The sequence below is a fragment of the Taurulus bubalis genome, assembly GCF_910589615.1.
Source record: "Taurulus bubalis genome assembly, chromosome: 10".
Taxonomy (NCBI): Eukaryota; Metazoa; Chordata; class Actinopteri; order Perciformes; family Cottidae; genus Taurulus; species Taurulus bubalis.
The window spans coordinates 6,078,604-6,102,800 of NC_136598.1; the positions used below are offsets into that span (position 1 = coordinate 6,078,604).

The 24,197-nt window shown below is 38.8% G+C and overlaps 1 protein-coding gene across 1 annotated transcript; it reads right to left on the reverse strand.

Moving 5' to 3' along the window:
- Positions 1 to 1,819: 1,819 nt before the first annotated feature.
- Positions 1,820 to 10,137, reverse strand: jam3a (junctional adhesion molecule 3a; the record flags this gene model as incomplete). The annotated part of the gene is made up of 9 exons (XM_079224501.1): positions 1,820 to 2,012; positions 2,116 to 2,167; positions 2,253 to 2,382; positions 2,695 to 2,794; positions 3,301 to 3,503; positions 4,359 to 4,511; positions 4,716 to 4,829; positions 4,911 to 4,982; positions 9,993 to 10,137. The coding sequence occupies 9 exons, from the start codon at positions 10,135 to 10,137 to the stop codon at positions 1,977 to 1,979; spliced, it is 1,005 nt and encodes a 334-aa protein (XP_079080627.1). The 3' UTR covers positions 1,820 to 1,976.
- Positions 10,138 to 24,197: the final 14,060 nt, after the last annotated feature.

Below are 24,197 nucleotides of genomic sequence, written 5' to 3' on the forward strand. Positions count from 1 at the left end.
GTTGTCAAATAACCAGGATGTACGCCACCTGCATTGGGTTGACTACTTCCGGGTGGAGCTTTTCAAAATAAAACCCAGAAGTTTAAAACACATGTTCCAAACTGCAGTCTGCGTTACCAAACCAGAAGTGAGAGCTTGTAGATGCTTTTTCTGTGCTTCTAACCCAAAAAATGGCAGTGGTGAATAAAAAGTAGCAATTAGGCTATATTTATTTAGAAAGTAATTTACTCAAGTGGAAGTAGCAGCACCACAAAGAAAATATATTCCATTACGGGTAACAGTCCTACATTCAAGTTTATTACACAGGCAAAATAATATTAACATCCAAGTACTTAAAGTATCAAACGAAGGAGTACTCTTTATACAGGCGAATGGCACCCTATCATTCTGATATTATAATATTGGATTATATTTCCTGATGTTTTTTAAGCAGCTTTTGTTGTAGCTGCTTGAAGTTAAGCTGATTTCAAAATGTAATATAGTTCCAGTTCGCTCTAGAATATAGTGGAATATAAATATAAAGAAGCATAGATATAAAGTGCCTCAATCATTTTTCTTCTACTTTTACTATTATACTTTTCTTCCACACTTCACAGTACATCTCAGAGGGATATAGTGTACATTATACTCCACTTTTTTTCTTGAGAAAAATATCTGAATACTTCCTTCACCACAGTGGAAGATCAAATAAAATGCTTTTAGTTGCAACTACTGTGTGAATAAATGTGTTTAAAAATGTTCATTTGTAAGATCATATAGCTGACTAACTATTTTTGCAGTAGACTATCAAAAGAAGTTTAGAAATGCTGGATATATTTCTCGTGCTTTCTCAAAATCAATCTGTCAATAGTACACATGACCACAACATTTACAGTTCAAACGTATTTAATAGTAACAAAATAACATGAACATATAGCATTAATATCAAATAAACAGTGGACATTTTACAACAGTTCCTGAGTTGTTACACAAATCATTGACACTAATGTTTGAAATGACAGGCTCAACACTGCAGATACACACTGAACAGTAAATACTGTAAATTTATTTCCGACAAACACTTTTATTGCAGTATTTACAATAAGGTATGGAGTGCAATATTTGCAAATGAAAAGATCAAAGATGTATGTCTTTATGTACATCAAATACTGAGTCAAAACTGGACAATATGTCCAATACTCACAAAATAATTGGTAAAGCATAGAAGGTCACTTATACACAGAAACAGCACTCTAGAAATCATACTTCACCACCTTCATAGTACATATTGACTTTGCAGCATAGTGGGATATATGTTGTTCAAACTCACAAGTTACTCTTTACTCGTATAGACTTGTTATTATCTGTGAATATAAGAAAGGCTGATAAATTGTGCCTTATGAATCTGAGCTCATCAGTCGTTTACAGTCTGCTGCTTATTGCCTGTATAACTACAGTATATACAAAATAACGTTGCAACTTATCCCCATGTGGAACAAAATAAGAACTTGTTTACCCTATGAACAAATATAATGTAAATTAGTTTTGTCAAACAATTTCAGTGTACTCAGTAAAAAGTTTAAGAATTATAAAACAAGATTTGTCCAAAAAATAGCTTCCGGCATCCTTTGCAATGACACCGGGGGCCAAATATCAAATTCCACAGCTTTTAATTTTTTTTTTTGTATAATAAAAACATTGTGGCAAATTAGTTCAAAATAAACAAAATATGGAGTAAAAAAATGTTTCAAAAGGTAATTAATACTAACAGAGAAGAAAATAAAAAATGCTATCACGCTATAAAAAAACGTGAAACAGTGCCACAAAATGATATCAAAATGACTTTGGCAAGTTTGTTGTTTTGATTTTGATGTGCATTAGAGAATTATGTGCCATGTTACACCTCAAACTTTACCATCTGGAGAATCATTGTAGCAGTTTAACCTCAACAGTTTTTTGCTTTTGACTTGGTTTCGTCTTGTCCTCCGTCTCTGCTGTCAAATGATGAACGAGGACTTGTGGCGAAAATGGCCCTGTGAAAAACCAGGATTATGAAATAAGTATGCACAACTGATCCTTTAAAATAGTTTAATGTCTTCACAGACATGCAATAAATACTGTGTATGCTCTGCTTACCTCATCTGCATCGGCATATTCAACACCCTCATTCTGTGCTGGCCAATTGTAGCTGGAATAAATGAATTAAAGAAACATAATAAAATACAAAATCCTACAAAATGTTGCCTCTTGTGTTCCTCAGAGATTGTACTCACTTATTTTCATTGTGGCCTTTTTTGTCGAAGCATCCACGTTTCAAGGAATGACAAATGGAACCAGCCACACAGAGGAAAACGACCACCGCACCAAACGACTTGAGGAAAATCCCGAGGATGTCGACGTCATCTGCAACAGGACACAGAGATGATTATCTTCACAGAGTTTGGTGGCTTGAGACATATCAAGTATTATGATCTGCGTACTTGTGTATGTTAATTCTATGTATTTAACATGGGGCTGAAATCATCACTTGATTAATGGTTCCGCTGATCAGCCATCTTTCAAGTAAACGTCAAATCAGACATTTCCTTTTGATATCTAGAAAGCGCCATGCCATTACGACGCAGATACCCCATCACACAACACAAGTAAAACAGCTTGAGATAAAACTCTTATATCTTGGATAGAAAACAGTGACTCAGACGGTCAGACACTCACAGACTTCCATCACTTGCGAAGGACACTGTGCATGTCCGGCATCATTCTTCGCCTGGCAGTAGTACTCCCCTGCGTCCTCCTTCCTCACTCTTCGAAATTTCTGAGTAGACATTTTTAGAGATGTTTCAGTGCAACGACAGACAGCTGTGTTGTCAACAAAATGGTAAAAGATGCTTGGCTGTGGATAAATTCTTTTGACATTTCCTTAGAACGTGTCGTGGCATTTTATGATATGGAAATGTGTTTAGTGACATGGTCGTCATTATGTACACCATAGACACATCACCTTGGCTTTGAATGTAACATTATCCTTCTTTCATATGCTGGTTTTAGGTTTATCTTCCTCTTTGGCTATCTTTACACACATGGATTTATTAAATCCCATTTACATTAGTATAGATAAGCTGTACTTTTCCCATGCCACAGAACATAACGTCAACTACTTCTTTCGCATTTGACTGAGCGATTCTGATAAGTTGATTTCTAATAATATAGTAACATCAATAGAAAATACAATTTGTGGCCATTTCTTTAGTGCTAGTTCATTGCAGGCCGTGAAAATAAATATAAGTATAATATACATATCACACCCTGTGTCTTTCTTACCAAGCCACCAGTGTCAGCGTTGATGCTGTATGAAGAGTTGACCAACTTCGGGCTGATTTTGGGGTCCTGAGGAAGCTCCTCAGTGTTGTGGAACCAGCGGTACTGAGGAGCAGGGAAGCCCTCGTTCTCAAGACATCGCAGCTCGGTTGACGTTCCAACTGTGACCGCCTCTGGCACGCTGCACCGCGGTACAACAGGTTTCACTGCACATAGACACACATCAAACTATGGCAACCTCTAACTGTTCATGATCAATTTTAAAGATTTTTTTAAGATATCTATCTATCTATCTATCTATCTATCTATCTATCTATCTATCTATCTATATATACACGTACATCATTTTTATCAATCACTTGATGCACAAAATGTCTGAATATGGAAAATAATCATTATAGGTTAGCAGAGCCAAAAGTAATGACTTACAGGAATAGTAAGACATTTTAACATAAGAAAATTGACCCCTGTCCCTTACATATGATATATATATATTGTGTCACAATAAAATCATAAAATATCAAGAAGCGTTAAAGAGAAGCACAAAGAATTTACAAAACAGAAAGAACATGAACTAAAATGTAAAATCACCAGTAAAAGAAAACTAAGAAATTATAATAGAGGGAAACTATTCAAAATTTGAGGCGCAAAGACAGCAAATGTTCGGCCTCCCTTCATCTCAAGTAGATCTCTGAGAACATCCAGTCGGCACCGGTTGTCCTCACCTGAGAGACTTTAAGTCACTGTCTGCACACACAAATTCAGGAATGTACTTAGGGGCTTCATCGTGTGTTTTCACCCGCTTCCAGCCTTCATGCTAAGCTAAGCTAATCGACTGCTGGCTGTAGTTTCATATTTAAGGCCCAGGTGTAAGACTGGTGTTGATTTTCTCCTCCATGTCCATCCAAATCTGTCAAACTATATACTAGTTCATAAACTAAAATGAATTGATAATCCTTTAATTTAAACTAAATATATACTTTTCATCATCCTCAAGAATGCAAATGGTGATGTGCTGTAAGTCTTCAACACCGGACCAATGTGGTACCAGCTCAACATACCTCTTACTGCAAGACTGATAAGTATCTCATCAAAGTCCCTTTGATCGTCGATGGCGGCCACCTCGCAGCGGTACTCTGCAGTGTCAGACCGAGTGGTGTTGAAGATCATGATGTTGGCCGGCTCTCTGAGCTGAGCTCTGTGCTCCAAGTCCCCTTTCAAGAGAGGAAAGAAAAAAAAACACTTTACAATTGCTCATTCACATACACAACATGACTTCACAGTCCACAAGAACGGAATGCAATGCCAAGTTCTTTCAAAGTACCATTCATTTGGCTAAGCTTTGAGTCCTGAGACATTGCTTTGAAACTACTGGTTGATGGGGTTTAAAAAAAAGGGAGAGTTTGCAAGTGGTTTACCTGCTATCCTGTGCTGAAAGTACACATAACTGGGGATACCGTTCTTAATCTTTTTCCATTCAATCCTTGGGTTGTTTGTGGAGATGGACTCTATTAAACAGGTCAGTTCGATGGCTGTGGGGGAAGCAGAATGCATCAGGAAAAGAAAAGCTACTTTCGCTAAATAGGTTATAGAGTGATTTTGCAGCAACTTACGCTCAAACTCATTTGCCCACACAATCTTGTCTGTGGTTCGGAGGATTACCCCGAGTGATGATGGGATGTGACCTTTGACAAAAAAGAAGCAAGACACTCAATGCTGAGTAACCCTGATGGCACACCAAACACAAGCATTTTCATTAGCAGACATTATCAACTGGGCATGTTTCCTAATAAACAGTGGATTAAAATGATAAATATAGAACCTCTGAGGCAGCTTTGGGAACTGATTTAGAGTCAACATTTCTTATTAATCACTTCACATTTCTTTTTAAGAGGATTAACACCTGGGGCCAAAACGTGTTTTCACATGCATCTTTAATGAATGTGTGTGCTGCACACGAGGCATTAGGAAAGAGCTGACTCTTGAGAATAAATATTCAGACATTATTTGATTTGGGTGCTTTACAATGGTTCATTTTATAATAATTAGGGTGGTGATGAAACACTGAATGGGAGAACACGTTTTAAATGTTAAATTGCTGCAATGAAAATGTGTTTATTGTTTCAGCTTTACTCTTGTGTACTGCATTTTAAATGAAACCCCCGACTGAAGTTAAAGTGCTGACTTTCAGCTTTTTGTTTGACACACCCTGGAGAGCCAATGTGGGAGCACTTTTATACATAGTCCCTTTCAGTTTTAGGACAATGCAGCAAGACAATCATCATAAGCATACAAGGCAAGGCAACCACAGAGTTTTTTTTAACGACAAAATAAATCCCCTGCCCCCAGTCTAGCTGAGCATTTGTTTCAATTAATGAAGACAGAGACTGAAGACAGAACGCTTCTGAAACAAGTCAAATCTCAAGATAGTTGTATCCAGCAATGTACAAATAAGAGGTTTCAAATTATTCATGAACATCATTTGGGGTTTATGTGTTTTTGTATCTTAGCATAACTTGATATACTGCACATACACACGGGTATCAATTAGTTTGACCACTGACACTCATAAAGTAGAAAGAAAAACTGAAACAAAATAGAAACAATGCTCTCAGACACAAATTGGACATGCATTTCTATAAAAAAACTAAGAGAAAATGAACAGCTGCATTGCTGGTTCACTGGATTTCACTAGTTTTTGGGTGACAATGTCCCTCTGAAGAATAGCTGGAATTGGTCAATGATGTGGCACTAAATAGAGCAGAAAGCCTAAAACATTACAAGATCTCGGGTTTATTCAATTTTTTTCAAGTTAAGTGAAAGCACTTCTTCGCTAAATTGTGACACTGATTAACACTGAGTTTTATAGGATAAATAATGTATCAAAATCCCTGAACAAAACAAAAATAACTTGACGGTGGGAATGTGCTTAAATTCGAAGCATATTTAATCAGCCGTCTTGTTCCCCCCCGGCACAAACAACACATGAGATATACTTATTTTAAGTTCCTCGCTTGAGTGCACTCCTTAAAGCAATCAGTGTTATTTTGCAAATGTCAGACTGTAATGGCAAGGGGCATAATGCACAAGTTTTGTCAAACTCGGGCCAGCAGATTGCCAATTTAAGCGGAAAATAAGTGAGCAAAGAGCGAGGGGTGTGCAACAACAAATTAAGAAAATGTAATAATTACAATGTCAAATGTACACATAATTCCACAATGTGTCTGATTTAAAATGCTGAGGATGAATATGCATGTTTCCAGCATCCACTGGTACCCTACACTCAACCTATTGTGCCTGTGCCACTTCCAAATGCAATAATCGCTGGGTACACATGCGTCTAACGGCACCCATGCTGAGTAATGAAGGCTTTAATGGCTCCCATGGGAGGTGTTTCAAATGAAGGCTGAAATTAGATAACAATAATTATCTGAGCGGGCCTTGAATACTGCAAGACATCCCCTCCTGTTTGCCAGAGGCACCGTGCACGCTGACTAACTGTCTGTGTATTCAAAGCAGCCTCGTTAGGACATTTAGCTCGCTAACATATAGCCGACGCTCGGCCTGAAAGTGATGGAAATGTGGGTCCTGCCAAGGAATAAGCGCAGCTGCGGACACTGATGAGATCTGACTTCCAGGTCTCAGCTTCCGTCTCTGTTGCTGACTTTCCCACCCTGTACATCAAGAAGCTATTTATAGCCCAGCTGTGACTGGACATCCCATGAGACGCAAGGAGAGCTCGTCCAACAAACGCTCACTCGGCATATGAGACAGAGTGAAGAGTTGTCTCTACAATCGAGGCGGAAGCTTCCGTCAAACTGCAAGTTTACGAAAAAAGGGGGACAAAGTAAAAACTACAGCTTTTAAATATAGACATTTGATAGAATCGGCTACAACCATGCTGCACAAGTATCACGTTACCAAAAAAAAAACCTCCTGTCATTTCATGGATTTCCACATAGCAGTGTGTAATGTGTTATTCTAAGTTTACAGGAAATTATCTTTAATAATTAAGTTTTGCTGATGCACTCTGGACCTCTGAGAAATACTCCTTGGGGGTGACCTTTGTTATATGTCATCCTCCCCCCTTCTCTCTTTGAAAAAACATTACCAAAAAAAGAAACTGTTTCATAAATACAGTTTTCCGTCCTTATTATTCACAGCAATAGCTCATACTGAGAGTATAAGTATGGTGCATGCACACTTTAATGAAGAAAAAAAAGATATATAATATAGTGTACCAACAGGCACATTTTTGACATGCTTTTTTTTTTTAAAGTAGGCCGTGGGAAAGTATAACCACAGTCAATTAACATGACAATGTGTAGCTAACTACTAATACGAGCTTAGAATAAAAGCATTCACACAACAATGGTTGGTCCCCTGGTGACACAATATAGGTTGAAAAGGAGACAATATTTTTGAATTTCAAAATTAATCTCAGAGCATGCTGGAAAGCAAATACAGGCTAATTCTTAATCCCTTTGTTTTTGTAATGCAAAGACAAAGTAGGTCTATTGTCTGTTCTGAGAGAAATGTGCTCTTAAATGGCCAGATTCCGCAATTCCTCTTACGCACTACATATGAAATCAAATACCCATTCCCACCCCTGGAACAAACAAAATAAATGTCAAACCAGCGCATCTATAAAAAGCTGTTTTCCCAAACATTCCAGTGCAGTCGCTGCAAATATGCTGAAGGCAGAGTTCGCAGCAACATGGAGGGGTGTATGGGCTATGGGCCACTCACAGCATACTGGAGTGAATGTGTAGTGTAACTCACTCCAGTGGATCAGTATGAAACAATCATGTTGTCACACTACAGGAAATGTAGGAAAGCCATCGTAGCCGACCAAAATGACACTGGTGAGGAAACAAGCAGGATCCCAGAGTAAATAAACAATGAGATATTGACATTTTTCAAAATACTAAAATTGTCTGACAAATGCTGACTTTAAGACACATGTATGATCCAGAGCTCCGTCGACTCAGCAAGTATTTAAATAAACAATCAATTGTTTTCGCAGAAATACCAACAATTCTCTGATTCCAGCATCTCAATTTTAAAGGGTTGCTGCTTTTCTCTTATGATTGTGAACTGATCACAAATTAAACAAGCAATCTGAATACATTACCTTGATAAATTAATCATTATACAGAACGATGAATCGTGTTATGAAGCGTTCTACATAACTATTAATCTATCAATCAAGAAAACATTTGTTAATTGCAGCCTTAGTGTAACATTGTATATATAGCTTCCATTAAAAGCAGGAACCAGATGATGAAGTAGGAATAACATGATAATCTTCATGCAAAAAGATTTATTTTGTATTACTTTGAGCTAAAATATTTAAATGTAAATGTGCAAGTTATACAAAGCATGAATTAAACAACATTACAACGGATTCCTATTAATGATCTAAACCCAAAGGCAGACTAAAACTGGAGGGAAGAATTTCAGAATATTAACATCAATCTAAAAATGTGAATAATTTCTCCTGCTACGGGGGCCTTGAGCTACATTTACACTGAGTTTCGGAACCAAAACCCACTGTCTCGAACATGATAAATGAAACGTTGCTTCGGCAGTCACTTAGACATGTGATTCACACTTGCAGAGAAGCTGGGCCAAAAGTTCAACACTTACTAATGTAATCTGCTATTTGGAAATAACTCACTCCACTGCCAATTTTCATCCCACAGCAGAGTGACCTCACACCAAGTGCACACACAGACACACACACACACACACACACACACACACACACACACCGGGGGGGTGGGGGGTGGAATACAACACCCAGCATCAGCTGCATTGATCAGCTCCAACGCTCAAGCTGTTGTTGTTGGGCAGGGATGACGATGAGGCGTGTCATCTCCAACACACCATGTCTGGCTCTTCGTTTGTAACACACTAATAACACCCCTCACTCATCATCATCATCATCATCAATCAGTGATCACTAAAGGTCAGTTCACACACTCTCTTGGATGGGATTCAGTGGGTTAGACAGATTTAACTCGTATGAACTCAATGTATGGGTCAGTGATTTAGCTGTTTATTCACAGTCTATGTGCTGCATGCTTAATGCACACAGTGCATGCATGTTATGTGAGATGCTCTTGTGCTTTCTGGTGCCCTTTGTCTTATGGCTGACATGACAGGTCCCGTCACGTTACCATGTGGTTGCTTTTTCTTTCACCCAAAGTAAGGTTTTGCTTTTTTATTTTTTTTTAAGACAGAAATGTCCTCAGAATTACCCGCCAGAGACAAATAGACACACAAACTGATCTCGGGGCTTGGTTAGTTTACCCACAGTGAAGAAATACAGCGGCACTGTGAACGGCTCCGGATAGCGGGCGGTATCGTTGACATAAATTAAACGTGAACGACGCTCTTAAAACTACGTCATTTTTTTTTTTTTCAGGTTCAATTCTCACAACAGCAACGTGGCATTACCATTAAGGAAGAAATATAACATTGACAATAACGAAAACCTCCCAAATACTACCGTGCAAATACATATGGCGTGACGATAAAGCTTCCTTGACATCTCCCAACCTGTTTCTGTCAAGCTAACGTCTGTTAGCATCGTGCAGCTCCGATACAGCTGTGATTTAAGGTCGCCGCACCTCGTTAAAGCACCGCGACGTTTTCACAACAGCATTGTCTGAAAAGGCACAACTACTTACCGAAACTGGCGGACAGAACAAAACAAGCCATGAGTCGCGGAATCGCCATCTTGCAGCGTCTCGTTTCTCGGTCCCAGTTGCACACACTCAGCACCTCTGAGAGGTATGAGGATGGGGGGCAGAGCGGACTGGTGGATGTTGCCATCGACGAGTTTCCATAGCTACAAGCGGTGGAGGACAGCGCCGCCCTCAACGCTGCCTGACAGGCAGGGGGCGGGGTCAAATATGTACTGTTTTTCAAGGGATCAAAAAAGACTCCCTGCAACAATGCTCATTAAACACACACACACACATATATATATATTAAAATAAAACCATGTAAACAGAAGTAATGTAAGACCTGAAATAGTAAAAAGTAGTTAAAATGCAGGGGGGAATTATAACACATAATATATTCATATGGGGCCATGTGCCTGTTTGTGCAGCCCTGTGACCCCAAAGCTCTTGAGATCGCATCTTGGTGAGGGGCCCTTCAATCTAGTTTAAAATGCCTTGATAATTTCAGTATGTGTTGTTCAAATACATTAGTACATTTTTCTAGATCAAATCAAGCAAATAGCATGTAAATACATACAATAGGACTGTCTCTTTATTATAAATTTGAACATTCTTTAAGACATGAGAACAAATGTAACACTCTTACCATGACAATTGTTTCCAATTCATTGCTTAGCCCCCTACAAGGTGAAACTTGTTTACTTCTGGGCTAGGCTGCCCTTAAATTGGGGCTGAATCTGAACAATGCTAGGTGGACTACCTTGTTGTCACTGGTAAGGGAGTGCTACTTCAGACTAAGGGAAGCACTGTACCCGTCTCCCTCGTAGATGTTATAAAATAATGTTATCTCTGGCGTATTTGGAGCCGCAGTTTGCAGCCGGGTAGCCTACGGGATGATCACACCAGGCCAAATTGCTTGGCCACTGTAGCTTGTGGCTTCCAGGTACGCCATTCATTGATGTGTTTAATTGGAGCTTGTTTATTTGATGGTGGTCCTTAGGAAAACAACTAGAACTTCTGAATAAAAGCTTTTGGACTCCAAATAAATCATCACAGCTTCCTTCCCACCTGCTGGTGGTATGGGGAAGAAACAGGTACTTGTGCATATGTTATCTGGTTGTGACAAAACTAAAGGTATGGTATGTATCTTTCAAAGTGAGATCTTAAAAGTACAACTGATTAATATGCCTTATTAACTATAAGACCTTCCATTCGCAGGTGTTGCAACTTGAAGTAATGAACAGCCTGCACTGGCCTGCTGGTGGCGCATTATGGGACTTGCATTTTTTTTTAAGCAAAGTCAAGTGAGCTGATCTGATGAGAAACTAAAATTAACTTGAAAAATGGCAAAATTGGAGAGTTCCACCGTTTGGTCTCAACACCTCCCACTTGAGCTCCTGGTTTTTTAAACCCATGGAGGTCATACCAGTCTTTCAAGCCTCTGGTTGTTCTTCAATGGGTAGTAGGATGACAAGGCATCTGACATCCCTATGCAGAATTTTTGTTAAGAGCCTCTTGGTTCCTTCCTTGTTTGTTTTTGTGATCTCTCCTTTGTTTGGCTTTGTGACCGGAACGGGGTAGCTGGGAAAGGTTCTAACATGTACATCACTTACGATGCCTTCCCTATCAGCGGTGACACTGACCACTCTGAGGGCATTTTGGTCAGCCAGCCATACCAAATCTCCTACTGCAACATTTTCCTCCTTGGTGTGCCACTTGTTTCTTACAAACAGATTAGGACCAGCCAACTGGCGCCACTTCTTCCAGAATCTGCTGACCTCTCCTTGAATACTTTGGAGTCTTTTGTATGGGCAGATGTCAAACTTGAAGTCTCCTGGGTCACCCTTTGGATCCGCCCGTCTTAGCAACAGAGAATTGTGGGTGATATACTCCACAGCATTGTGTATACTTGGTTTAACACTCGAGACCAACACACTCACTAAACATCAGACTATGGCTTAGTTTGCAGCAATAATAGGGTACAGAATTAATCACTGGTACACCTTTCAATGAATTTGTGGAAAATCTGTTCAAAATGGCATCATATGAGAGAGTGACTTATACAATATCAGGGAAAGAGGATGTCTCTAAGAACGTTTGAGGACTATTCTTGGCCTTGACTGAAAAGCCGACATAATTAAGGGGATGAATTAATTATTATTGTTTTACAATACTGGCAACAATGATGATAAAATTAAATATGAAGCAGTTGGCTTTTTCCCCCTTGTTTGCAGTTTTACAGTTATCTTTTAAGTATAATTGTTCAGTCTGTTTTCTTTTGTTGTGTTGTCATGAATTAGTTTCCTCTTTATTGTTAATATAGTATGTTTAAGTCTAAAAATCTGAAAGTGTCTTTAAGATATTGTATTTTGGACAACATGTGGGCCATGTGGTAGGATGGATATCATATGGTAATGTGTACCTACTTTATTCAAGAATTATTTTGATCCAGGCTTCTGCTAAGCCCTTGGGTCCCCGAGGCATTTGAAATATCCGACCAATAGGCCCGCAAAAATTTGGGGAAAACCAGCCGGATAAAAGCATTTTGCCATAAAGGGTTGACAAACAGGAGACATTTTTCCTATATTTAGCCCCATTACAATATATTCAATGGTTCCGTGAATGGTAACTTCTCAGATAGTCCAAAATCTCTTTTCACACACTGCAATTATAAATACAACTGAACATCTCAGTTGAATACATTGTAAGCCCTAGGCCTACTTTAAAAGTAATTGAAAACACAGTGCAGTAGTCAATTCACAAATGTGTATTTAACATACTGGTAATTTTAGTGCCTAATTGTTTTCATATCAACAGGGTAAATGGCTCAGCTCTCAACAGTTTCTGTGATTGCTGATGATTAGCAGCGTTGGCATATACATCTATAAACCTGCAAACACTTACATTTCTCCAGTTGTCAAATATTTTAGTGTTGTAATCTCTTTAATTTCTGACGTTAAAGCGTTACTGCGCTGGGTGGAAGAGGTGGTTTTCCACCTCAGATTTTTTTTTTTTTACTTTAATCTTGTGGATCTTGTCTAACCTGTAAGGGGAAAACAATAGAAAATCACATAGTTCTAAAAAAAAACGTCTTTGTGTTCATCACTACGTGCAACTCTTTTCACTAAGAAGCTTTGTGAATACGGCCCATGATGTTTCTAGTATGTTGTTGCCACACCCAAATAGGGTACGGCCATCTTTGTTTGAACCCTGTAGCACTTCACGGACCTGCACAGGTAGCGTGATGCCTCTCTTACATTTAAATGGTACATTTTGATAGGATCAAGGAATGCCTAAATTTCAGATGCAGAAGCAAATTTCAAATGTACGTATTTAAAAAAGGCCTGTTAGTCACACCAAATAACTATTTAACTCATTTAATAACCTGAACTTGCACCTGAAGCGGTGACTGTGTCCTCTAAGCTAACTTCTTTCAAGCGCATCCGATGGAAGTGGAAACAAGTCAAACTTAAAGAGCAGCCTCTGCTATGGAACACTTTCAATTTCATAATGATGCATAGTTTCAAAGTGTTTTTATAGGGCTTTGCCAACGATCCAGTCCAATACTGGATCTTGAAATTAAAGATCTGTGGACTTTCTCTAATTTATCAACTCTGACATCTGGAATACTTTTGTGGTCAAGGTTTCCAATGTCCTGACTGCATTGGCATGAAGTGGCCTGTTTGGCATTGTGTTAATGTCAACCTGAATTGGGCCGTTTTAAAACATGGTCAATTTAGTTGACAAGAAAAAACAATAGAATCAGCAATGATGAACTCACACTGAATTAAAGAAAAGGCTGTTATCTGTGTTAATTTATGACACACAAATCATCTTGCACAGGCCTGATCTAAAATTGCTAACCAGATATAAAAATATTGGGAACAAAGAGCACTGGACTAGTTGTCTTCATTTTATTTTCCATATGGGAAAAATGTAATATTGTTGTTTCACCTAAGGACCAAATAGTTTATTAGATCATCAGGACCAAGCGCCGGACCTGGGGTGTCATGGCCTTCTCAGATGCGGCCTATATAAACAGCCCATGGTGGACCTTAATACATATAATGTCAGCACTACACCCATAATGCTGAGCAAATACAGGAACTAACTGTAAAGATGTTTTAGGTTTACTAAGAACAGTACTTGAGTAATTGCACTATGTAGTATCTATCATTGGCAAAAGGTTGTATAGCCTGGAAGACATATTGAGGGCAACATCAGAATAATAAATCACTACGAAGGCATCAGGGCTGAAGATGGGCGGTTCACAGAGAGGATTAGTCGGTACATCAGGCATTGATTCTAAACACCCTTCTCCTTTGGACCAGCGCTCATTTCCATCCTTCTCCAAACCTACTAATGCTGCAAAATGCTAAATGGAAGTAAAAGATAAGCAGAGTATTTTGTAATACCTGCATTTTGCAGGAAAATAGCATAATCCTCTTTAAGTAGGTATATACTGCTGACCCTTCTAATATTCAATTCATGTAATTTATCTGCATCTCTTTTCATTGCGTACTGTGGAAGCAGCAGCTGCTAAGTTTCCAACCAATAAACAGCAGGTGGCAGTGTAACACCAGACATCATTGCAGCTGCCAGACATATCCAACTCACTGCATCTTTTTACATAAATGTGTTGCTAATAACAACAGTAATATTATATGTAGTCGATTTTGTGATTCTTCAGAAAACCTATTATGTTATAGGAAGTGTTTATGTAAATGTAAAAGTTGAATTTAAAACTATGTCACAGTACACTAAACTAAAGTGTGTGCCCTTTCCTCTGATTCACCCACTAGAACATAAAAAAAGCAATAAAACAATTGAATTTGCTGCCTAGCTTGAATCCTTCTGCACCATCAGACCATCCTGCTCACCCTCCGCTGTTGCAGTGTTGGATAATATATGTTGCTAAGCAATCATTCCTCTGTTGCAAGACCCCTTCTGGCTGCCTTTTGTTTCTTATAGCAAACCTTACATTTCCATTGTTTCACAGATGTAAAGATTCTGGATTGTACTGTTTTTTCCCCTGTGAGAACAGACTCAAGGGCCTTGTTTTCTACTGCAATTTCATTCTTAGACAGTGTGAATCAAAGCTGGAAAACATCTTTGGAGGAAATAGTGATGTTCATTCTGAGTCAGATTAATGGCACCATCACTGTAAGTGTTGCTTATAGACACCTTCATTTCCTGTGGTATGTTGTTGTTTGTGCCTCTGTTCATCATTTATCACTGTGAATGTACATCTTTCAAGATATAAACAATGCAGCACTGTTGGTTTAGGATTTAATTTCCACTTGTCTCTCTGCTCTCCAACCCATGAGCCCTGTTCCTGTAAGCTTGACAGACAGATCTAACACCAACCAAGCTATTTAAGGTGTGCACTGTGTTGCAATAAGTGCAGGATATGAAAGCACAGCAGCCTGCATTATTATGCAAAATCTACAGTGAAATGAAACTGCAAATTTTCTTTTACAAAAAAGATTATAACACTGCAGGTTGAATATGTAAAAGAAGTTTATGATATATATTCCTTATATTCCTAATAAGTGTTGACATCTACACTAGTTTACCGTAAATTAAGACAGAATGCAGAGATTGCCAGTGTGCTGCAGTATTAAAAAAAACAGCAGTTGTTTGGCTTTATTTGTGCAGCATGTGGACAAAGGCTTTACAAACAGCTGTGGTTGTATTCAACATTATTAGGTTCACTAATAAATATCATATTGTATTTTACATACCAATGCTTTGGCTGTCATTTATATCATATTTAATTGGAAACAACTCAGTTGTGTTTATTTTTGTCCATTCTGCCTTACTTTGCCTCCTTTCAGCCGCATTCTCACTTCCTCAAACCCCTTGCATCTCGATTAAGCTTTATTGCCATTCTCCACCTGATATCTTTTCCATATCCAAGTCACCTGACTCCCGCGTCATGCTGCTCACCTGTAGCTCCTTTCCCAATCAGCATGCAGTATATTCCAGCGGCTTTCCATCTCTTAAATTATGGCAGACCACAAAACAAGCAGTTTACAGTGGGGACTTTTGTTTTTATTATTGCAGAGTTCTGCACTGCACCCACAATAATTATTTATTGTGTGTCTAATTTCAAACATTTGGGGAGATGTTAAAGCTATCTGGCATTACAGACGTGCGATAACGTGCTACATTGAACGTAGATACATTATTATAAACCCATTCAGGGACTGTCGACACAAATTCCCAAAAATGCAACAATTTTGAAAAAATATTATCTATAATATTTGGTCCAGGGCAAAGTATTATACAAAAGCAATACATGTGGCTCCTATTGGTGCATGTTGATGTGAGCTATCGTCACACATGATCTCTGATTCTCGATTAATGATACATGGGTGGGCTTGATAATGACACTCCAGGTCTTAAGTGTTTGTACTATATATGGTTATATTATATATATTGGTGCTAACTGTCAGGTTATTCAACTGATATGCTCTAAGTAAGTAAGTTGTGTCAAAAACCCTTTGAACTCTTTGAAGGTTCCCTTTGACACCAACTCTCTTCTCATATGTAATATTGATGTGCATCATGTAAAGTTGTATTTGTTATTTGTTCTTTGCCCACTAACTTTGTAATCACTTAAAAAATAAAAAATGACTTTTTAAGCTGTAGTCTGCATTTCAACCTGAAACTGTGGAGATTCCTCTGCATGCTATTTTTGCTCTTTGCTCTTTAGAGTCTTATTTTAAATATTGAAGATTGCAGCTGACACACATTCGTCTTTAGCTTTCATATACACGTCACACCTAATACAATCTTACTCACCTGATTTATAGTACACATATTTCTTTCTGTCATCATTAGTCAGAAAATGTATTGCATTTCCTTAAGATCAGAATACTTCTTCGACCACTGCTATTTTTAAATTAAGTTATCTCTAGAGGTTATTGTCTTTTGTTTGGCATATCCATTGCAAAGAAAAGACTTCCCCTGCAATAAACTGAAATGTAAACACTGTTATGTTTCTTTTTGAATCAATTGATCAAGCTTAAGCAATAGCTAAGCTTGCAGGCTCCTATGCACAGTAAATGTGTATCTGCTAAAACTGTCTCTTCCACTCTATATTTACATGTAATTTGCAGCCAGCATGCAACTTGCCTCTGTATGGGTTTGTGCGCAGTGTGAAGCAGTGCTGGTGTCAATAGGCCGATCTCAAAGAACAGGAGAGCTGGTTTATGTAACATGTCATGACCAGCACTCAGTGGTGAAAGAAGTATTCCTCTAACATAATAATACCCCCACACCAGTCCTGCATCCCAAATATTACTGAAGTAAAAGTATTACCAACGACTTGTACTTCAAGTGTCAAAGGAGAAGTACTCATTATGCGAAATGAAACCTGTCAGTGTTATCTTATATATTATGTTTTTCTGAGATCTATTACTTTTTTCCGCTCATCCTAAATCAACCTGTTTGTACTTCATTCGTGCATACTATCAATCAAACTGAAGACAAACTGCTTCAATTGCTCTTGTTGTTGATTTAATGTTTTCATAAACCGGGTCATTGTTTTCTGCAGCAGCTAGGGGTGTAGAAGAGCAAGCTGACTGTATCTGTGTATGAGCAGTGTATCTTACGTAATGCTGTTTTTGTCTGTATTAGTTTTACAATTTTACATTAGTGTCTATAGGACCCGCCTCAAAAATGAGATGCTCAACATCTAACCTAAAATAATGCATTGTTTCATAATTTTATAGGCAAAATCTGAAACATAACAAGCAAAGTTGCTGTAATATGTACAATATATGCGTCTGAAATGTAGTGTAATAGAAGTAAAGTGTAATGGAAATACTTGAGTTGAATAAAAGTACCTCAAATGTGTACTTCAGTAGTACTTGAGTAAATGTCTTGACTTTACATCTGCCTGATGTATACAACATTTCGATAACTTTGCAATGTGTGCTGTGGTGCTATTTTCAGTTAATGGGGAGGAGACCTGATGCTGACTTATGTGATCAAACAGCCCGGTCTACCAATCATCTCCTTGGTTACCACCATTTAAATAGGCAACCAATCATCAGGTGCGGTTAGATACGCTTCACTCACTCTAAAATACACCCTGAAGGCCAAAATGACCTGTCACATGTAGGAGGTCCATCACGTTTGCTCACGACCCGTTTCCCATGTAAGCTGAACCTTCATTGTATTATTAATGAGCTGTTTCGCTTCCCTTTGGTCAATCACCAACCCGACAGATATTAGGCTTCAGCACACCGTGGGTAGTGTAAAGTGAGTTTGTTTGTCTTTTTTTTTGTGGATCATTTAGGACTGATACTAATATACTATAACTCCTCTCATTTTCTCTGTTTTAACTCTGTCCATTTAGTATCGTCTCTAAATTGAAATTAGTAAATGTCATCAGTTAGTAAATGTAATCAGTGAGCACACATTTTAGCAGGTAATTGGTGATAGTTTTAATTCAAGAAGGAAAGAAACAGTGTGACCTCACAGAAGTATTAATCATTTGGAAATAGCCTTTACAGATCAGCTGGCTGGCTGAAATAGTTTGGGTTGCACTGCAGAAAGTTTTGATATTGGTTGCAATGAGATTAACTCTTCGAAAGTTATCACATGTCGAAAAACAATAACTGACTAAATATGCTCCCTTTGTCGTTCTGTTGAACACACACACGCGCACACGCACACACACACGCACACACACAAGCGCGCACACGCACATGCACACACACACATACACACAAACACGCGCGCACACGCACATGCACACACACACACACACACACGCGCACACGCACATGCACACACACACACACACACACACACACGCACACGCGCACACACAGATTCTCATCTCAGCCACAGAAATTAAACTCCTTGTTCTTTCTTGCAAAAGAGATGATGTTGGCAGAGTTTCACCCACAGTATATTTCATCACATTCAGATGCTAAATGTCGCTGTGATGCCATACAGAACAAGAGTCAGAAATTAGCAGGCACTGCATCTACAGCTCAATTAGCACCGTGGTATTAATAGCTTTCACAAGTGAGCTGAAAGACGGCATGATGCACAGGAGGGGAAAGACAAGGTTTTCAGGGACTTAATGATTTCAGTGTGATAAGAGTGAGCTTGCATCTATAAATTAAGATGTGTTGCTTCATTTCAACACTAAAGCAACACTAACTGATTGGTATGTTATTTAACTGGGTGCATTATTATTATGTATTTTTATTTTAGGCTCCATGCAAGTGTAAATTGAGTTAGTTAGTTGACTAAAACAAAGGGGGTGGGAAGATGCTGTGACGACCCTGCGACCCTGCGACGAAACTGTCACTTTTTTTATGTGACAAAATTAAAGTGACGTGCACATAGAAGCTATATTTGAAATGCACCTGACCAAGGAGCTCTATTTCTGGCAGTAATGACAACAACATGATTTAATATGTTTAACGATGACACTGAAAGCTAAGTGTCAGTGCTTTTAACCCTTGTGTGGTGTTCATATTTTTGTTTTTCAGCCAGTGTTCGTGGGTCTGGTGGACCCGCTGCATTTTTTTCACACAATTTTATGTTAAAATACTCAAACGATGTTTACTTCATCCCAATTACAAGCAATATAAACAGCATATATGGTTAGAATTTGCCCTTTACCTTTGTTAGATCACATTTATGAATTAATGTGCTACTATTTTTTATAAAATGTAATAAAAAAAGAAAATAAATTATAATCAAGATATGAGTGATGCTCCTGGCCACAGATTCTCCCATCTCTGTGTAGTGTAGTCATGAGTACCACATTCTTGCCTTTCTTTGGCACATCGGATACACAAACATGGAAGAGTTGACAGGCCTGTTCTGTGGAGTCAGCAGTTGAGGTGGAGCTCAGACTGGTTTGTTCGTATCGTTCCCACCACGGTCAGCTTCCTCTTTGGGAGCTCCTGTAAGTACCACGCATATGAGGAAGTGGCATCACAGGCAGCCCAGATCTTTATGGAAGAAGACCATTCAATTTCACAATTGTTCTATATCTTCACTTGCTGGCTGCTGACGGGTTGGTCCTGGTGCTGGTCTTCATTTTGGAACTAGCTGATCATGAATGAATGAATGAATGAATATATACTTTATTAATCCCCAAGGGGACATTTTGTGTCGAGTAGCAGCCATTTACACAGAAAATAAGCTAAGATGAAAGATGAAAGATATATAAGATATATGCAATAATAATAATAAGTATGTATTTGCATATTAAGTGTGTGAGGTGTAAATAAAATTAAAATAACAACAACAACAAACAACAGGAGAGTGCAAAAATGCAATTAATGTATGTAGTATGATATGTTAAGTGTGAAGTGTAGATAACCATAAACATGTACAGTGGTTAATCCACATAGGATCTGGCAATCTCATCCTCTTCTTCAAAGTCACTGTCGGACTCTGAATTTTCATAAATGCCTCTTCCTCAACATCATCATCAAAAGCTTCTCTCTCTTCCAAAATCAATTGCAAGAATTGATAAAATGTGAGAGCAGACAGGTGTTGGTGCTTGAATTTATCAACAATGTTGCAACCTTGTGTGGGAACGGCAGGGGCATAAAAGCAAAACTCTCTCTCTCACACACACACACACACACACACACACACACACACACACACACACACGTATAAGCAGGCCCAGACAGGAGGACAGAGTGAAGGTACACAGGACCTACAATTTCCACCCTTATTAGCCCCGGGTCCAGTTGACCTGAACATCCTGTATGCAATATAAATGTGTAGGGCAGGTGTACAGTGTGTGGTCATTGATTTATGTTCTTCACAGGAAATGAGCCAAGGCCAATGAGTCTGAGTTTGAAAAAATAATGAATCGTATCATTTTTCTTTTGATAAAAAATGAAAACGGGTCCCACAGACCCGACCACCACACTAGGGTTTGGAGTGCACATGTTGCGTGTGAATAGTCAGAGAGTGACATGGCCATTAGATTATTTCACTTTCTGAGGTGAAACAGCATCCAGGTGTACTGCTGCAGTTCAGTACGCTAAACAAACAGAGCGCGGCACTTCACTATACTCCCATATTTCCCCCACAGATCCAGCATTTAGGTGGGCCGTTCACAGACTCCACTGATGACCACTGAACATGACAAGTGATTCTCATCCGAGGAGCGCTGCGGAGAATGAAAGTGACATTGAGGCCTAAAGCCCTTCTGCCAACGCAACGTATGTGTCATTCAAACCAGCGGCTTCATAGGCAAATGGAGACACAAAGAAACGGTGAATATAGTGAAGTTGACTTGTTTCAGTCCTGGTATTTGAATTCAAATCACATGTTCATGCTAACATGACACTGCATTGTCTCTGTCAGCACTGTGCATGGACATTTCAGATGGATCATATGTAGCCAGAAAGAAACTAAAACAGTAAATTAGCTTTTATTATTTTATTATTTGCTTTTCATATCAGAGGCTCACGAATAAATTGGAGTAGTGGACAATCGAGGCAATATATGTTTTGGAAATCAGAGTCAAAAGATTCTCAAAACATTTCACAATTAACAGAAACACAGTTTACCACTTGGTAAACTTAATGGTTTGTGTTTAATATCATAAATGACAACGAAAAGCAGCAAATATTTTCATTTGAGAAGCTAGAACAAGCAAAAGTTTGCTATTTTTGCTTGAAAAAGGACACAATGCGTACACCAGAAAATGAAACAGTAAATTGATTTTATACAATAGTTGTCAACGATCGACGACAATTATCATACAAAATAAATATACCCAGAGAAAATATACCTACAGCAGATAATTTGCAAATATGATCCAGAAGTGTATTACGTATGTATTAGTATGTCCAAACATTCTTGAATACAACTAAAGAAGCATTTCATTAATTATACTGTATTGCTGATATGTTTATGCATGCTGAAGGTAATTTTTCTGACATCTGACAACATCTTGGTTATTCTTATAAGGATTAATAGACTTGTTTGTTTGAAGATTTTCAAGGTGAAAAGGAATGTTGTTACATTATTCCAGTCCTGAATTACATTGAGTAAGCATACTTTAATAAATAAAAATAAACCCATGAAAAGTGAGGTCGTTATCTTGTGCAAGACACTGCTGACCACTACTGGACAAAAGCATGAATTATTCTGTGTGTGTGTGTGTGAGAGAAAGAGAGAGTGTGTGTGAGAGCGTGAGAGAAAGAGAGAGAGAGTGTGTGAGAGAGAGCGAGATAGAGAGAGAGAGAGAGAGAGAGAGAGAGAGAGAGAGAGAGAGAGAGAGAGAGAGAGAAAGAGTAAAAGGACATGTCGAGCTTATAAAACACCATAAACAGACATGCAGCAGAACATCTGTTGGGCAGGTTAGTCCGCTGCAGGCTGACTGACTGATGCTGCATGGGGCCCTCAGTGTACACATCCACATGTCTCTGTCACTGAAGCATCTGTGGAAGCTGTTGGGTCTACGCTTAGTCACACCTCCATGTCTACGGATTTACAGATACATGAGAATAAAGGAGCAGAATTTGCTTTGGTTTGAACATTATGGATAATGCCATATTTGTACTCTTTAAAGAACAACTATTATTCTGCTTTAGTGGACGTAAAATATGGCATTCACCAATGTGGACATCAAAGCCATGCTTGTTCACAGTAGCGACAGACTGAGAAGATCCCACTGGACAATGACCCTAAAAATAAACTGAACATGCTCAACTTGAAGACAGATATTCATTTTTCATTCCATTATTTTTGCCGGGGCACCTGACAGACAGATACAGAGACTCAGATATTATCTTGCAGCATCTGTGAGAAAACTACAACAAATATACCTTATATTGTTTTCTTTATTGGTTGCTGCTCAAAAGAAGACTAAACTGTAAAGAATAAATAAAAGGTGAAGCAATTCACCGAACTTCTTATTTCTTTAGTTTCAGATCCTAGGCTGCAAACATGCATAAACATCTGCATGAAACCCAATAAAAGAGGAATCTGATGAATCATGCATGGCAAATGAACATTTTCTTTTTTCTTTTGCAGAAAATAATCCTAAAGTTGTTTTTCTGGGCAGTGCTTCTGTTCTCCGCTGCATTCAAAATGTAGAAACATTTCATATTCCCTTGCTGCCCTTTGGTAACACAGCCATCCAGTCTCCCTTAAAACAGGGCTGGGAAACTACTAGTTCTGTTGCATAAGAGAGTATTTTAGCTGCTCTTATTTTTTCTCTGCTCTGCCTTGCAGGCAATCAAATTATATCATGCAGAGAAAGAAAAAAATAAACAATCTCTCCCATGGCCTTGTGAAGCAAATGCTATTATGTCATGTGTGTGTCACTGTGGAAACAGGCATTATACTTCTCAGGGTATAGGCCTAGTATGTCCAGGTGTGGTGTCAGCACTTCTGTAACTTTAGGTGAGGGTTGGAGGGGGCTGAGCAGATGATGTGACCTTGTTTAGCCATGCAGCAGTCACAGCACACTCTTGCACACGTCCCCTGACAGTAATTGTGAGAATCTGACGGATGCTCCACCTTCCAAATGGCTTGGTCATTGACGGTAACAATTCCGCCGTGCAGCCCTCTCGGTGGAGTTCATTTGAAACCCTCGATTTCTCCCGTTTAGTCACACAGCTTCGGTTAAACAAGGACTCCCTGCCACAGCTGTAGATAATTAGGATCCATAACTTATGACTCACAGCTTCAGTTGTACATGCCATTGAGTAAAGCTTCCCCTCCAGCAGTAGTCGTGCTGTTTTCTTACAGGCGCATCATTTGCTATAGAGGAGGCTAGTTTTCTTCAGCTTCCAACACATCTGCTCACACTGAAACATGTGCAGTGCTGTATGTATGTGGCACGGTGGACCCAGCTGAGAGGGAGGAGCTCAGAGAGCATCGCTCAGATGCTACTCATCTCTAAATCTGATCATTAATCTCTTCTGTGCACAGAAGCCTGTGCTGTTTTAGTGTCGTCTTTCCCAACCTTTTTTGGCTTGAAACACATGCATCCCCTTTTTACAGGTTGAACACGTCTATGAGCAGCGAGCAGTTCAACCAAAGAGTAATGATGGTCCCTTAGATGTATTCATTTGAGCAGAAACTATCCAGAGTTTAACAAAAAGTCAGAAAACAGTCATGCTTTTTCTTTTTGATGTTTGTTTTTCTTATTTTCTAGCTTGTTAATCAACTGGCAAACAATTAGATTGAACCGGC